Here is a 17,241-nt window from a genome sequence, read left to right on the forward strand (position 1 = left end):
TTCTTGAATCAGTGAGGGAGAGTCCACAACCTCTCTGGGCAACCTGTTCCAGCGTGTGGTCACCCCACAGGGAAGGAGTCGTTTTTCATCTTCAGGAGGAACTTCCATCAGTTTCTGCCCATTGCCTCTCGTCCTATTCCTTGGCACCACCGAGAAGAGCCTGGCTCCATCCTCTTGGCACCCTCCCTGCAGATTCCCGTAGGCACTGCTGAAGTCCTCTCTCAGCCGTCCCTTCCCTCAGGGAAGTTTAAAGCGGGCGCCTGTCCCGGCCGGGACCCGGCAGGGCCGCGCCGTGCTGGGGGCGGGCCGGGGGGCGCGGGCCGGGCCGCCAATGGCGGCGGGCGGGCGTGGCGGGCCGGCCGCCATTGCCGGCCATGCTGGGGCTCCGCCGCGCCGCCGCCGCGCTGCTGCCGCTGCCCCGGGCCGGGCCGCCCGCCGCCGCCATGGCCACGCTGCTCGTCAGCCAGGAGCGCTACGCGTGGCTGCGGGAGCTGGGGCTGCAGGAGGAGAACCCAGGCGTCTACAACGGGCGCTGGGGCGGCCGCGGGCAGGTGCGGGGAGCGGGGTGGGAGCGGGGGCGGCGGGACCGCGGGGGTCGCGCCCCCTCCGGCGGGTGGAGGGGCGAGCTCGGCCGCGCCGCTCACCGCTCCCGTCCTGCTCTAGGTGGTGACCACGTACTGCCCCGCCAACAACGAGCCCATCGCCAGCGTCCGGCAGGTGAGCGCGGCCGGGGGGCATCGCCAGTGCGGCGGGGACGGGAGGGGAGGGCAGGGAGGAGCCCCCGGCCATAGGGGCCGGAGCGGGCCCTGTTGGGCTTTGGTTTGGGAGCTGCTCCTGACCGCGTCCCCTCTGGCACGAAAGTCCCGGCAGCGGTCATGGGGATGTTGGGTCTGGGGGCCCCAGGGGGTGTTGGGTCCAGGGGTAGAGGTGATGTTGATTCCAGGGGCGGCTGCTGGAGCTCGTCGCAGACTGGAAATACTGCTGGAAATACGCCAGTGGCTCTCCTGGAACAAAAACAGGCTGTTGGTCTTATTTTTTAATGTCCCCGACCCCCTCCCCCGCCTCTCACTCTTGCGAGTATTGTTGGAAAGAGCGAGGGCCCATCCCTTCCTCTACTCGTTTGTCCCTAAAGGGAGTTGCTGGATAGGGGCAGAAATTGCGGCTGTTCGGTGGGGATGAGTGGCCGGGGGAAGGAGGAGGGAAAGCGACGTGGCATTCACGTGGTAAATTTGTGAAAGTTTTTAGTGTGAGAATAGCGCTATGGTGCTAACTTACTTCTTTTGTATATTAGCGCTCAGTTAGCCTTTGATGCCCAGTAAAACTGATGGAGTAGGACAGTCCTCCCAGCTTTTTTTAAAATACTGTTAATAACAGTAATATCTAAGATAAAACAAACATATGAAAATATATATATATATATGTCTCCCTTACCGTTATTCTTTATGGAGCATCCTTTAACATCTGAAGGAAAATTTCTGCTTATGTGGTTTTTTTGTTTGTTTGTTTAGGTAGCACATACGCTTTTCCTCAACAGTGATTTCAAAAGATGTGTCATATTGGGACCACATTGTGTTAGGATAGAAACATTCTGTGAAAGTGATAGCCTGTAGTGCTAGTACTCTCTACTAGAAATGTCTTGAGTTGAGTGCAGAAGCTTTTCTGTGGTATTTGTTTTGGGGTTTTGATGTTCCTAACTTTTTCTTTGACATGCTTCTTCGTATAGGCTAGTTTGGAGGATTATGAAGAAACAGTAAAGAAGGCTAAAGAGGCATGGAAGGTCTGGGCTGATGTAAGTTAACAGAGACTTCTCTTTTATAACCTATCTCTGGCAGATACAGGGTATTAAATTGCCCCATCGGGTGGAGGTGTAAAAATGTATTAATATTTTGTGTGTTGCATTAAAGCAAAAGTCTGCAGTGGAAATCTTGAGAAACAAGCCCACATAGTTTGTACCTGGTATCATTGGGGTACAAAGATGAGGACACTGACTTGTGGAAAATGTTTGTTTTGAAAAGCCAAACATATTTAGCCAGGCTTGTGCCTGTGAGCTGTTGCCAGCAGGTCTGGTGAAGTTCAGAAACCTTGTAGCAAGCAAACTATCCCTGTGCATGTGTTTCACTTCCTGTCACCACGTTCTTTCTCCTGTGGGAACTCTGCAGGATATTTGTATCAGCTCATGTTGATCATCTTGTTCTCACGGGCTGAGGAAGGCTGCTGGTTGTAAACATGCTTTTTTTGTTCACCTACTGTCCTGGTGTTTCACAAGACTGCTGTGTTATTCCAAAACTTTGGTGTTACATAGCTGTGTACAATACCTAAGCTGTTTTTCCTTAGCAAGCCGTAGTTCCCCATGCACCTCTACCAGCTGTGCCCAGCCAGCACTCATTCTGTTGATGGCTGTGCCAGGCTTGGTTCTTACAGCTACCTGCTGTTTCTTTGGTAGAAGCTGAAAACTGGATTTCGTAAGGTATTGGGCATTCTGTATTTTAGCCAGCAAAGTTTTGCCTTGTCTGAAGATAACAAAGTTTAGGAAAAATACAACAGCTTCCTCAGGATATATTAGTACGTGTTCTTTTGTTACAATCTGTGAGTATAATGTTGGTGACTTGTAACATACTTGGAAATAATCTGAAAGCAATCTAACAGATAAAGAATCAACATGTTAAGTGTTTCTTTAAAGGCTTTTCTCAAAGCTCTTTGCTATTAGTTTGTGAATTTTGTTGTTTTTCTGAAAGATTTTGCTTGTAAAGAGATAAGGTTGCATGGTTTATGAATTTGTCAGTCCTGTTTTTACAAAGAACTGCTAGTCCTGTAAATCCTCTTGCATGTGTATGATTTGGAATTGATCCTGGCTATTGATTATTATTTAAAATACTGATACCACATGAAAAAGATCTATTAATAGTTGATATATGGACTTAATCTTTCCATGAATGATGTTTCTATGTGTCTCAGAATCTGCTAGCAAAATAAATATCATACTGAATGTTTGAAAATGTGGTTTTAAGAATACTTCCAAGGCTCAGAAACCAGTAAGTGTGCTTTTTATGAAAAATGCTTGTTTCTTGAGATGCAGTTGCTTGTGTGAGGGCATTATGTGTGATGTAGCTGAGCACAAGTAGCAGAACTAATTATCTGAATGCTGCTGGCAATGTCCAGTGGAACTGAAGTTTTGAATGGACATAAATATGCACAGTGTTACCAGTTTCTGAGAGGCAGGAAACAGTTGCTTGTAAAGCAGTGAGCGTGATAAAAATGAACAAGTAACAGAGTCTTGGGAAAGAGCACAGCAGTCAGTGATTGCTTACTACAAGGGTAGGGGACCCAGCAGTGTATATGCAGCAAAAATCACAGATGTTTAATCTCACATAGATTCTTTGTTGTTTTGTTTTTTTTTACTAGATCCCTGCACCTAAGCGCGGAGAAATAGTGCGACAGATTGGTGATGCCCTGAGACAAAAAATCAAAGTTTTAGGAAGCTTGGTAAGGTGTTTTCAGAAGTAGCTTAACTTTGTGGGGGAATAAGGGAGAGTGGGGCACAGGGGCGAGGGGTGTGTCAAAACTGGTTTTCTCAGTTTTTAATGTACCATTCTGCAATACTAACCTTAGTGATTGTTAAACAATTGCTGTTAGTTCTGTTAGCTTCCCTAAAGAAGTTTGAATTTAAAGAAGAAGGAAACATTTTAAAACAAGTATTCTTGCATGGGAACAGTATGAAACTGTGTCAGGGGAGGGCTATGTTGGATATTAAGAACAGGCTCTTAACCCAGAGGGTTGGGCACTAGAACAGACTCTCCAGGGAAGTGATCATGCCACTGTGCCTGTCAGAGTTCAAGGAGTGTTTGGACAATGCATGTTGTGACTCTCAGGGTGGTCCTGTGCAGGGCCAGAAGTTGACTCAGTCGTCCCTGTGGGTCCCTTTCAAATGAGAATATTCTATGATTCAGCGATTCTGTGAAATGATAATATATAATAGGAAAAGAAAATTTAGTTCATTCTGAGCCTGTACTCTGTCTGGGAGGAGTGTTACAACTATTGCCCAGCTGTTTTCCCACTTGCCTGTCAGATAGGGCACTGTCTAGTACTAAAAGCATCCTGAAAGAGATCTTCCTGTAATACAGAGCTTTTAACCTTGAGCTCTTTCTGGTGATCTGTAGGATTTTGCCAACTGACATATGGAAATATAAGGCTTCAGAAGCTGAGATGGTCTTAATGAGATCCACTTGCAGTGCTGTGGAAGACATAAAGGTTGAAGGACCTCTCCTTTAAAACACTTGGTAGTTGCTAAGGAAGAAAAGAAGACAAGTGGGGAACTTTCCTTTTACAGGGCTTACCTGTATGTCTGCTGTTCAGAAACAGCTGTCAGTGAATAACTCCATGTGTAGTCAAGCCCATATTGTTAACCTTCAAAACTTTGTTCTGCTCTTGTCTTTGATGTTGTCTCCTCAGCAGAGTTTCTGTTGTGGAATTTGAGTGCTAATGTACTTTTGTATTCAAAAACAGTACAACTTCCCTGGTGAGTGTGGACAGACAGAAGTTCACTCTGTGTTCCTTGGACAAAACTTTTGTGGCTTATTGTCATGTTTTCCTAGTTTCCCCAAAGAGATAGTCTGTTCAGCTCTACTATGGCTGAGGAGGAACTTCAGGGTGAAAGAAGTACAGTAGGTATTAAGATTTTAGGATTTTCCCTGGATTTGGAATATATAAAAGGAATGGAATAGAAACTCATCTTTCTTTATGCCACTGGAAATTTTCAGCCTTGTCTTACAATGTCCTTGTGAAGTATCCTGGTATTTCTACTGCGCTTATGGACTCACTGCTGCATTTTTTAGTAAATATATCTGATGCCCCTCCATTTTTGGTCACAGATCAGGGCCATTCCTTCTTTCTCGAGATGACCACAGTTGTCATAGACATACATTTAGTTACCTTTATTTTAAGATTTGCGTGGGGAGAAAAATCCCGTGGTAATCCTTTGAACCTGATTCCTCATTTAACAGCCTTTTCAAAATACAGTCATCAGTCTAAAGTAGTAGGTCGTATTTGCATGAAGTAACATCTAGATATCAGAGCATGACAGCAAAAACAAGTGGGGGTAAATGGATGACTTCTCAGTTCCTAAGTTTGCAAATTTTCTCATTTTTGGAGGAAATTGTTTTCAAATACCAGCTTATTCTCATTGATAACGTATATGTCAGCTGAGTAAATCTAACATGCTTTTAACAGAAGGATATAGCTTAGGACTGACTTCAGCTGAAAAAAAAAAAAAATTGATCCTAAACATCTCAGGTTACTAAAATACTAAAGGTATGTAGATGTTTTCAGCAGTGTCTGCAAACGAAATCTCTCAAATTCACTTTGATATGTTGTCAAATGAGTAGTTTGCTTACGTAAAATGTAAATGACCACTTTCTTTTGCTGGAGCAGAGTAGTCCCACTTTCCCAATAGGTTCCATGCCTAATCAACAATGTATGCAATGTCCTGATGAAAATCCAGTGTTTTGTTAATCTAAACATATGAACCCCATTAGTGTTGGATAGTCCTTTCAGTAGATTTGTTTTATTAAAATTTCTCCATTAATTTCCTCTCTAATTTCCTCCTATTGTATGGAGATGCGACTGCTGTCTTCTTGTTTATTGTCTTATTTCTTTAAGCTGTGAATAACTCAGGAAGAGGTGATTCTCTTCTAATGAAAACGTTTGTATTAAAATCTTACCTGGTGTACAGATATACCTGACATTGGTGGGAAACAAAATATATGGGGGATGCAAGGCAATTAAAAAAAAATTGTCTTAATTTTGTCAGGTCTCTTTGGAAATGGGAAAGATTTTTGTCGAGGGTGTTGGGGAAGTGCAGGAGTATGTTGATGTCTGTGACTATGCTGTTGGTTTGTCCCGAATGATTGGTGGACCTATTTTGCCTTCAGAAAGTAAGTATGTATGTTTTTTTCTTTGGGTTTGTTTGTGGTTGGTTGTTTAGTTGCTTTTTTAACAGATGAAGAGATGGAGAAGTGTCTTAAATATGTGATGTTGTGATACAGCAAGATCTCTGTTCTGTGAGTTATTAGGGAGATTTGGGAATGGATGTGCTGGTGGGCAGTAGCGCCACCTAATGAAGTTCCTAATGAAGTGGCCGGTAAGCAAGTGAGCCCATCGATTTTTCTCTACTATTTGAAGCATTAAGTTCTCTTTGATTTCTTTGTTAATGGAGGATGGCAGAGGAAAGTATGTGAAAAGTTCAGTGGTGCACTTAGAAAAGAGAGACCTCTTTGTCAGTTATTGATTAGCACACAGTCATCATGATGTTAACTGAGTAGCTAATTATGTTGTTGTGCCATTAGCTTTTTTCACAATCTAGCTAACCTTGATCCAGTAAGCTGCAGAGCACATATAATACAGCTCTTCACAAGCTAATGCTGTGATGGACTGAGGAGTGATGCTAGATTCCTTGCTTACATATTTTCCTTTTTTAAAAAAGATAACATTAAATGGATGAAAATTGCATTATGTTGTGTCTTTGCTTTCAGGACCTGGCCATGCCCTTATAGAGCAGTGGAATCCTGTTGGATTAGTAGGAATCATCACAGCCTTTAACTTTCCTGTGGCAGTTTATGGGTGGAACAGTGCAATTGCAATGATTTGTGGAAACGCTTGCCTCTGGTAAGATCTAGCTCTCCAGCCTGCTAATGGTATTTTTAAATTAGAGAGTTATTATCTCGGGCATGAAACTGCTACTGAATGTCTGATGTTTCTGTATAGTTGATTCTATCTAATATAGGCTTGATTACTTTTTATTTTTAGGTCCGTTTATAGTCAAAGAGCTTTGTTTTATTTTGTGATAACCTCTTTTTTGAGATATTAAGATTGGGAAGCATCTAGGTCTTAGCCAAATGGCCTGTGAATAAAGAACCCAGGTTGATGTCTTGAAACAGTGGTAGCGAACAGTTCATATATTCAGGATTGATACAGCTAAGATTAAAAGTCTGAAAAGGTAACTTTATTTCCTCTTGTGGGTCCTGCTTTGCTTTCGTCTGCCTACTTCACTCTAATACCTGGCCTAGCCCTAGTTCACATGGATTTCAGTAGAACTTCTGAATGCTCAGCTGTGGAAAGAAGCGCTTGAGTTCCTGTCTTAATATGTACCTGAAAACCAGCCTAACCAAAGTGTGCTGTATATCAGATACCATAAAAATTGCTTATTTGAATGATTTCTTATTCTTAAAGAATTGAAATAAAATTAATGTAATTCCTTTTTTTTTTTCTCCTCTCCTTTTTAGGAAGGGTGCTCCTTCTACATCCCTTGTTAGTGTTGCTGTTACAAAGTGAGTTCTGGTTTCTTTGCTCCCTTTTGCTTTTTAAACAATGCTTTTCTGTTTGAGGTAGTGAACAGTGGTCAGAAGAAATGCTTTCCCCTAATGGGGATATGTAGGATGTTACCTATACTGTTGGCCATTTTTTTCTGGAACCAGGGCTGTGTTTCTGCTGAAGGTGGGTTAGCTGTGTGGTTTGCTTCCTTGTGAAAGATGAACTGCTCTTGAAATTTGGCTTCCCTCAGTCACACAATCGTGTTTCAGAATCATCCCTTATTTTGTAGTATCTCAGCACAGCGTCAGCACCCAGTTTCTTGGCAAATTCTTCTGACTGGCTCTCTAGACCCATATCCTGAAGACAATGTCACATAGTCTTTTTTACCCAAAATATAGTAACACCTTAGCATGCATTTCCAGAGTTCGTTTTCGATAAAAAGGAAAACTCAGTATCAATAAAAAGAACTTCTCCAAAGAATAAATGCCATCGTGATATTTACTTCAGGTTTATTGTTACTTTCCTTAATATATTAGCACTTAAAACACTTATTTATTGTGTATTACAAATAACATTTATTTTAAAGTGCTAAATATAAGTAGGCCCCTTAAAATCATTAATTACTAAGTCTTGTAGCTCTCATATTAACTCCTAAGAACAATGACCCCAAGTGACTACTACCCCAAAAACCCGAAGATGGTTTTAATGGTTCACTCCCTGTTTGCACGTGTCAGAAATCTCTGAAATTTTTACATCTTTGATTCTAGGATAATTGCCAAAGTCTTGGAGGATAACAAGTTGCCTGGAGCAATCTGTTCCTTAGTTTGTGGTGGAGCGGACATTGGGTAAATAAAATTTCTTGTGTTTTGTGAAGCTCTATAGAAGGAATATTCTTTGAACTACTTCTCAGAAAATTATTCTGGTCTCCAGGAGTTCCCAGTACATACACATGTTGCCATGATTTTTATCAGCTGGTCCGATACTCTGGCCCTGATCTAAATATAATAAATATGTCTACTTGCTGTTGTGAGATCAGCTGCTAACAAATAACTTCTCAGATGAGGAGACTAAATTTATATTCTATATCTACATATGCTTGCACCCAAAGAATACAGCTAATATTAAATTCCACTCATCATGCTCTTAGGAGTTTTCAGTGTCTAGCCCATTGGCCTTTTGGATTACTTGTGGAGAAGAATATGTCCCCATTTTCCATGCTCACACAGGACTCAGCACTTGCTTATAGATTTATACTTGTGCTTGGAAGCTGTTCAAACCAAGCTTCAAACCAAATTATTTTGTTTGATTTTTACAATGTGGAAATTCCCAGTACAAATGTATACTCAGATGTGTCTTTTGAGCATTTTAAGAGGAGACAAAACAGATGGCGAGCATTAAAAAAAAAGTCGTAGATATGCGTATTTTCTTAGAGATCATAACAATTAGATCTGATCTCACTATGTAATTTAGACTGAATTTTAGTCTTACTACAAATGATGCTTTTATGGCCTGAAAAGGTAGAAGGAAATGGCCTTGTTCCTTGTTTCTCACTAAAAAGGTTTCCTGCCATTAGCTCAGCCACTTACCAGATGTTTCAAAGAGGTGGTTCTGACTTTTAAAGATCTCCCTGATTGAAGCTGGTGTATGTGGAAGGTGCAAGCTGCTTTTCCATTTATGTGCTCTTCCACTGGACATGGTGGTATGTCTCCCATTATGCAGGACAGCAATGGCGAGAGATGAGAGGATGGACCTGTTGTCCTTCACTGGCAGCACAAAAGTGGGCAAGGAAGTAGCACTTATGGTTCAGGAGAGATTTGGTGAGTGTGTACATTCTCCTCCATTTCTCTCTATGGCTGGTACAGGCAGTGGAGCCCCATAGCATTTTAAAATAACAGCTTGTTTCAGCTGTGTTATCTTTTTCCTTTTTTTTTTGACTTGGGAAAATAGGAGTTGAAACTGCTCAGAGATAGGTACTGCATTTTTTAGTTGGTTCTGTTAGAGCTCGGCATTTTTTTCCAGGATATCCACAAATCCGTGGTCCTACAACTAATTAAGAGAAGGGTGTAGTGGTGTCCATGAATGTAATTGTGTGTAAATCGTCAAGGTGGACAGGCCTTATGGTCTTTTGGCAATGTGTTCATGAATACATGCCCACTCACCTTTTATTCCTTATAAATATAGGAGAAAAGTAATGATTTTTGAGATGCTGTTTTTGTTGCAAATATTTAAAAGTGTACAGGCATGAAGTGTACAGCAGCTCAGCTGCTGGATTCTAACTTTTTAGTTTTGAACGGAAACCTTGTGAACATGGTTTTCTCATTTTATGCATTTGAAGTTCATAGAAGTGTAAAAAACCAAACCAAACCAAAAAACCCTGAACAGATTACGAATGTTTACTCAGAGGTAGAATTGGGATTCTTTTGATCAGATTTTAGATAAAACAGTTGCCAGAGAAATAGATAAGCCTAGTTAAATTTTATGTGTGCATTTTGATCTCTTATTCTTCTTTGAATTCTTTTTCTTTGTCTGCATCACACTATTCATGCTGCAACTTTTTCCTGTTTTCCTGTTTTTCTTTCCTGTGCTATTTTTGCATGTTTTTTAAGCTTCTTTGTACCATAACTGCTGTCCATGTATCTTTCTTCACAACCTGTGATAGATGTAGTATTTGGTGTAATTTTCTGCTTTGGCTAGAGTGGTTAGTTGATTGTGATGCCTAAAACCTTTTGTTCATCCAGAAAAATATGTTTAATGAACAATAGCTCTAGTTAGAGGTGAACTCACTGACTGAGGTGTAGTGAATGTGTGTGCATGACATAACTTATTTTGTGTGTTCTTGTTAGGTCGAAGCCTGCTGGAACTGGGAGGAAACAATGCCATTATTGGTAATATGCACTGTAGAAATTTAGTCCTATAGATGATATTTGGAAATTATTGTGCATGTTTGTAGCAAGTTGTCCCTTTTTTCTGCTTGATGGGGGCTTTTTTTGGTTGGTTGGTTGGTTGGTTGTTTTTTGTAAGGTTCTCCCCCCACCTACCCACTGGACTTTTGAAAGTACATAATAGAATGTTTGGGGTTTTTTCTGTCTTCGGTATTGTGGAAGGGATCCAGTTCCCAGATAAACAACATAAATACTGTAAAGCTGAGCAACATGGAAGAAAGAAAATGTAAGCTAAATACCTAAATTGCAATCCTGTTGTGTTATAGTCTTTTGTTTCACCTTGCTCATATTCTGAACAAATGTGCTTATCTACATGTATCTCATCTACTCTTTTGAAAATCACAGTTGAGCAAGTCTTTCTTTTTTTCCTGTGCTGCTTTGTAGCCAGTAGCATAAACTGGTTTTAGACTTTGAAAATTGTTTCATTTTTCATATCAAAGTCTTGCTTTTTCTGGAATTGGCTTTGAATGATTGCATAATCATTGGTTGGATTTTATCCCAAATTTAATAATACTTTTGGATGCTTAAGAGAATTTTGTGGAATTGGTTAAACTCAGTGATATTTTGGGAGTCATTTGAGGCTTATAAAATGTCTCAGTGTCTTCTAGCTGGAGGAATTGGTTCAGCTCATTGTGTATTTTTTATTATTGTACACCTGTGTGTTTAAGCTACGTTTTTTGAAAGGCCATCTGGATATACTTTAGCATTGTTACTTTATGCTACACTTCTCAGTGTGGAGAAGGTGGAGAAATGGCAAGAAATTGCTTGTATTTTCTTGAATTAAAATGAAGCTGAATTTCTTTGCAAACTTGATTGCAAAAGGCTCTCTTCAGTAGTTCAGAACTTCATTTATGTCCTATTGTATGTACCTAACTCCAGTTGTAAAGAGATAATAAGAGTTTCAAGGTATTTCTATATATCTTAACTGTGCTGTGCTAGTGCAATGGCTCTTAGTGCTTCTTGACCAACCTGTCAGTTTATAATATAGTGTAGGCATCTTAAGTCTTGTGGATTGCCTGTTTACTTCAGTAACATGCTCATGTTTTTATTTTTTTAAAGTGTTTGAAGATGCAGATCTGAACCTAGTCATCCCATCTGCTCTATTTGCCGCAGTGGGAACAGCAGGTCAGAGGTGTACAACTGCTAGAAGGCTGGTGAGTAAATGTGTATTGTCTGGTTTGGGTAGCTCTGCATTATAACTTAGTTCCAAATTAGCTTAGAAAATGCCTGACAATTCCTAATACTATGAAGAGCAACAAATAATATTTGAAACACATTTTTACTTAGTATAAGTATACTTAAATAAGTATGATGGAAAAATAAGACTATGGTTTCATTCCACCATAATTCTAGATCTAAACAGTTTCTTTGTATGTGTTTTCAAAGGTACGTGGTGCTAAAAGCCCAGAAAATAATACTTGGCATGCTTCTGTATTTCTCTCTGTTTTCATTGCCAGAACTTCTTTGCTTGTGACTGCTACACATTTTGGTGCAGGCTTTAGATTTCAGCAAAGCAAGGGGCTGTGTGTTGCTTACTTTGTTAGTAGTTTTTAACCAATCATTTTCAACAAGTTTAAAGGTGTTAGAGTGTCAGTCAGTGTTTGTATAGTCTTTTCAGAGTTGGGTTGATTGGGTAAATATTAGTCAAAATTGATTTGGGTGTATTGGGTGTATTGGAAGGGCAGTCATTCCTCAAATTGTAGCAATAAAATGACTTGAGTATTTGTCCTAGAACACTTAACTGAAGTGTTTACAGAACACATCGATGTCACTGATACGAGATCGGGTAAAATTAAAGCAGGGTTTTGTTTCTTCACTTGCTTTAAATCTTCATGGTGAAGATTTTATGTATTTGTTTTCTAGAGTTGATGCTGTTTGGAGGCCTTACTCTGCGTTTATTTTTAACTTTGTGATTTGCTGAATATGAACAACACTATCTCCACACTTCATTCATCCCTCTTCAAAGTGCAATGGTATCCAGGAATAGTTACATAGACTATGCTGTCTTACACTTTTCTTTCCACATTTTAGTTTCTCCATGAAAGCATCCATGATGAGGTGGTGACAAAGCTTGCTAAGGCCTATGCCCAGGTCCGCATCGGTGATCCATGGGATCGTAAGTAACCATTTCCAGCTCACGGATTTAGGAGACAAGTTTGTCTGTTTCTTTCTCTTTAAATTCCAAATGGGTTATAGGTCAAGAATATCTAGTTTTAGCAGTTTACCTGGGAGTAGAAATAGCTGGTTTCATTTAGAATACAAGCTCTGAAAGGAAGATGAAGAATCTGGCTAACACTGCTCATCTTGGACAGATTAAAACATTAGTCCCAAAATGTCACGATAAGAGTACTTGCAAATGTATACAGTTTTGCTGAAAGTATGCCTCTGAATCTTCTGTTTTTAGCTGACACTCTCTATGGGCCTCTTCATACCAAAGAAGCAGTGAAAATGTTCCTCGATGCAATAGAACAAGCGAAACAACAGGGTGGCTCTGTGGTCTGTGGTGGAAAGGTGACTTTAACTTTTATTTTTCCTGCTACATTTTGTGCTCTAGGAAAAAACACAGTAACATGATGGCTTAGACCAAGATTGTTTCTCAGTTTGTTCTGTCAGCCACTACAGGATGTTAGTTTAGTCAGTCTGAGAATGTTTGAATTACCTTGTCTTCAGGGTAAAGGTGATTGTACTTCGAAACTACCTTCTCCTTCAAGAAATGGTTAAGAGTTTTTGGCTCTTTCTTACACCACTCTCCTGTTGCAGGTGATGGGGAAAATAAAAACAGCATTGTAAATGGTGAATGTCAAATGTATAACAAGAGAAATAGGGGAAATCCCTGAATTCACAATATCAAACTGCAGGAAATACTGAAGATTCAAGACAGCCACTTGCATATTTTCATCATATGGGATATTTAATTCTCCTTGAAGTAACATTCTGGGAATTCTTGCCTTCACTGGCACCTTCTTTTATTCTTGATACCTTTAAAATTCCAATTAGCATACAAGTTGGAGAAAAGAAGTGTTTTTAGTCTCAGCTGCTAGAGTTTGCAATTTGGTTACCTCCTTAGTCGACATAAGCTATGCTTCTATATTTTAAATACTTAAACAAGTAAAATTTAAGTTACCTACTCAGATTACCTGAACTTCTGTTTCTGATTGCTAGACACAGCTGTAGTAGTCAGACCACGAGGGATTCCTTTCCTACACTAGTGCTAAGCTAGATGCTAATTTAAACTTACTCAGTTGCTTTTTGTGTGTTTTGAAGGTTATAAATCGCCCTGGAAACTATGTCGAGCCGACCATTGTGACTGGCCTTCCTCATAATGCACCCATTGTCCACACTGAGACATTTGCCCCCATACTGTATGTGCTGAAATTTAAGGTAAAATAACAGTAGGGAACTAGTCAGGTGTCAAGGATGCTAACAGAAGAGTCAGGAGAGAGATGTCATTTCATGTATGTCATGTCCATGCAATTCTCCCAGCACTTCAAGAGGTGGTAACTCTTGTTCTGCGCAGTGAAATATCCACTGTAATAGCTCACCTCACTGCGTAGCTACGTTTATGTGAAGAGCACTGGAGTTAAGAGTCTGTACAGGAATAGATTTCTATTGTTTATGTTGTATTGTTGGTATTGTTCCTATCTGTTGAAAAGCAGAGAGTGTGTTTTGTGCAGTGGTGGAGGTATTGCTGTCATGGTACGTTTGTGTTTGCCCAGTGGCATTCAGTACATTTTTGTTATGGCTGTGATATGTTGGGTTTTTTTCTCACAGTGCTTCTTTGTAACTGCTTTGCCTTGAATAATCATGGCTTAACCACTTGTACATGTTCCTTCTAGGAGGAAGAGGATGTTTTTGCCTGGAATAATGAAGTAAAACAAGGTCTTTCCAGCAGTATCTTTACCAAGGATTTGGGGAGGATTTTCCGCTGGCTTGGGTATAACTTAAATTATTTTTCTACTTTCCTGAGGTATAAGTTCACAGTCTTCCATGTATTTTGTAAACCTATGCACAATTCTAGCTGAGCATTTTATAGCCCTCATTTTAGGAAAGGAGGGCTTTAGGAAAGGAGCCTTTCCTGATCCTAAGGAGGAATTGTGTCTTATCCTTGTAGGCCAAAGGGTTCTGACTGTGGCATTGTGAATGTTAACATCCCAACCAGTGGAGCTGAGATTGGAGGTGCTTTTGGTATGTTATTTATGCTTTTTTTTCCTTTTCCTTCAAATGGGAAAGTCCTCTAACATTTGATCTAGAGGCTTGGTATTATTCCTCAGACTTCACTTTTTCTTAAAAGTGAGAATTTTTTTTTTGTTTTTGTAACAACTCTGGAAGAGAATAAAACATTACCCCTGTAAAACTGTTATAATATAGGTATCCCTTTTTTATTTTTCAAGGTTTTAATCAGTCTATTTAAATGACTAATTGTGAAGAAATCAGTGAAGTTGATTTTGAGTTAGACTGCTTTAGCAGTAAAGAGATACTGGCCAGAGGTAGTTGGATTTAAACCCCCAAATATGAATATTTTAAAAATATCTGTATTTAGTTTTTAAAAATTCCATATGTTATTTCTTCCTTCCCATCAAAGGAATGTAAGTCAGAGGTATGTTCTGAAGGTGTTTAGAGGTATGGCCAGGTGGAAAACTGTTTAAAACAGTTTTTAAACAATCTTGAGCATTTTTGTTGTGAATATTTGCATGTTTATATAAGATCCATAACCTATAGTATTTTCATGAAAAAGTCTTTAAATAAGCATTTTTGCCTTTATTTCTCTCTTTTTTTTACATATTTAAGGAATTGAGGGAGTAGAAGAAGAAATATTCACCTTATTATTTAAACAGTACAAGAACCAGCACATTCTGGTACTCTTGTCTCATGTTAAGACAAAATATCTTTAAAAAAAGGTTGTTTGGTGCCACGATGATGAGATTTCAACTCCAGGCAGATATTTTTTTGCATCAAGCATGAGGGAGATAGCTAGCTGTGGGTATTTTGTGGGGTGGTGTTCTAGTAATTCAGTTCAGATAGGGAATAAGGGCAAAGGAATAGTTTTTCCCCATGTATTTTTGTAAAATGTCTCACTTCTTGGAGTTAGTCCAGATTCCCATGCTCAAAAAAAAAAAAATCAAATTTAATTTATAACCTTTTTTCCACAGGTGGTGAAAAGCACACTGGTGGGGGAAGGGAATCTGGAAGTGATTCGTGGAAACTTTATATGAGACGGTCTACTTGGTAAGACAGACCTTTTAAATTCCAAATAAATGTAAACTGCAGATAAACTTTCAAAACATATAAATCTTTAACTACAAAGAGACTCTCTTTACTGAATGTGAGATAACTATATATGAGTGTAATTGCCTTTTCTTCATATTCCTTAGAAGATTATTTGAAGGGGTTTTATGAAGACCCTTTTTTCCTTTCAAAAGGAAAAAAAAACCCTGTTTTTTTTTCCGCTCTTGCTTGATTTTAAACTCATCTAAAAATTAAATTACTGGAACTTGTCAGGAAATACATAAAGCGACAACCACAGTGAGGAAACCACTATTGCCACTGGTGGGTGATTTAGCTATGTTTTGGTTATCTAACCCCAAATGTCCTGACAGCCCATGGTGGTTGACCGTTCACATTCCCTGCTGGCCTTCACAGCCTTTACCTGTGCTAACTTTGGTTTTATGAACGTGAGAAATCCCACTTTGCTTTTTCGATCTGGATGTTGTCACAGTAAAAGATTAAATAGATAAAGAGAAATAGATCCTCTATCAAGGAAGAAATAATGGGGAATGTGGTCTTTCCCTGTATATAGTTACTAGGTTGAAAACTGGAGTAAAGTCAGTTCATAACTTTAAATAGGCAAACTGCTTACAGAAGCCTTTTGTTTACATGTGACAGAAATCAGAAGCCTTGTACATAAGAAGTGGACTGCATAATCTGTCTCAGTGATTAAGTCTGGTCTCTAAATACTTGTTTCTCTTCCAGTACAATCAACTACAGCAAGGATTTGCCTCTGGCTCAAGGAATCAAGTTTCAGTAGCAGCCTTATGAATGGTGGTGCTATGAACTCTCCTACCATTTCAGAATCAAGCACCTTCTAAGCATTATGGGGATAAAAATTTATTATCTGAAACCAATTCTATCAGAAAATCATCTACTCTAAAATTGCTTCACTTTCTATGTATGAATTTACTACTTCAGTCTTCAAATGAGAGAAGTATATGGTCTTTGGGAAGAAGGGAGAGGGACTGATACTAACAATCTTGTATTCAGGTGGCCTGGATAACCTGTTGCCTTACTGCTGTTTTTCAGTACCAGCACTGTATCCCTTCTCTCCCCACCATTCCCTGATATTTCCAGCTCGAACACAGCTTGTGCTTCAAGCTGTGTGCCGAGTTTCCTGCAGATAACTGGTGTTGTGGGGGTGGGCAGTACAGGGCTATTTTTCAATGCACAAATAAAGGTACATTTTGTGAGATGGCTTGGGCTTGTCGTTTGTTTTGTTCATTGTTTTGGAGCAGGAACATTCAGCTAACTTTGTTTTCACACACTGGGCTACGAGCTGAGGGAATAGCATTGGACTAAAAGGACTGCTTCTCTTTCAGAAAGGAGACATTCATTGAATATGTTGGGAGATATAGAGTAAGGCCAAGGACTACTGTAGTCTTTTGGAACCTTCTCTTAATGCTAGAAAGGGTTACAGCCTATTCAGGTTGTCACAGCTCATGTGACACCCTACAGCCAAACCAGCTGAAGCACTGAAGATGCAGTCAGAAGGGAATACTCTTCCTGAGGGAATTTGCCAGGAAAAGGCAAATTGTTTTTATATGTTTCACCTCAGATGGGAATTTCTCGTGGCCACTGGAGATTACAGCCAACAACAGCTCATTTAGGAGCCTTGCTCAAGACTCAGGATTAGAAAAGGCACAGTGTGACTAGACTGATTTTAGCTTTCCACAGAGTAACTTCTGAGGTTTTTAATGTACTGGGTTTGGAGATTTCTTTTCCT

The 17,241-nt window shown here is 39.8% G+C and overlaps 1 protein-coding gene across 1 annotated transcript; it reads left to right on the forward strand.

Annotated features, from left to right (window-relative positions):
• Positions 1–350: 350 nt before the first annotated feature.
• ALDH7A1 (aldehyde dehydrogenase 7 family member A1) lies at positions 351–16,713 on the forward strand. The gene is made up of 18 exons (XM_051789394.1): positions 351–551; positions 664–717; positions 1,724–1,789; positions 3,403–3,483; positions 5,807–5,930; positions 6,528–6,660; positions 7,278–7,322; positions 8,073–8,150; positions 9,025–9,122; positions 10,149–10,190; positions 11,307–11,401; positions 12,279–12,363; positions 12,652–12,758; positions 13,512–13,628; positions 14,084–14,181; positions 14,359–14,432; positions 15,398–15,473; positions 16,218–16,713. Exons 1-18 carry the CDS (start codon positions 375–377, stop codon positions 16,270–16,272), a joined length of 1,605 nt encoding a protein of 534 aa, XP_051645354.1. The 5' UTR covers positions 351–374; the 3' UTR covers positions 16,273–16,713.
• The last annotated feature ends 528 nt before the right edge of the window (positions 16,714–17,241 follow it).

This window comes from Manacus candei, unplaced genomic scaffold (genome assembly GCF_025592945.1).
Source record: "Manacus candei isolate 608988 ecotype Guabito, Panama unplaced genomic scaffold, ASM2559294v1 h1tg000027l, whole genome shotgun sequence".
NCBI classification, from domain to species: Eukaryota; Metazoa; Chordata; class Aves; order Passeriformes; family Pipridae; genus Manacus; species Manacus candei.

Bases quoted from the DNA above. Each gene is read 5' to 3' on its own strand.
- ALDH7A1 (XM_051789394.1), top strand. From the start codon at position 375: ATGCTGGGGCTCCGCCGCGCCGCCGCCGCGCTGCTGCCGCTGCCCCGG. The intron at 7,323-8,072 runs GTGAGTTCTGGT...CTTTGATTCTAG, and splicing joins GTTAGTGTTGCTGTTACAAA to GATAATTGCCAAAGTCTTGG. The intron at 12,364-12,651 runs GTAAGTAACCAT...TTCTGTTTTTAG, and splicing joins CATCGGTGATCCATGGGATC to CTGACACTCTCTATGGGCCT.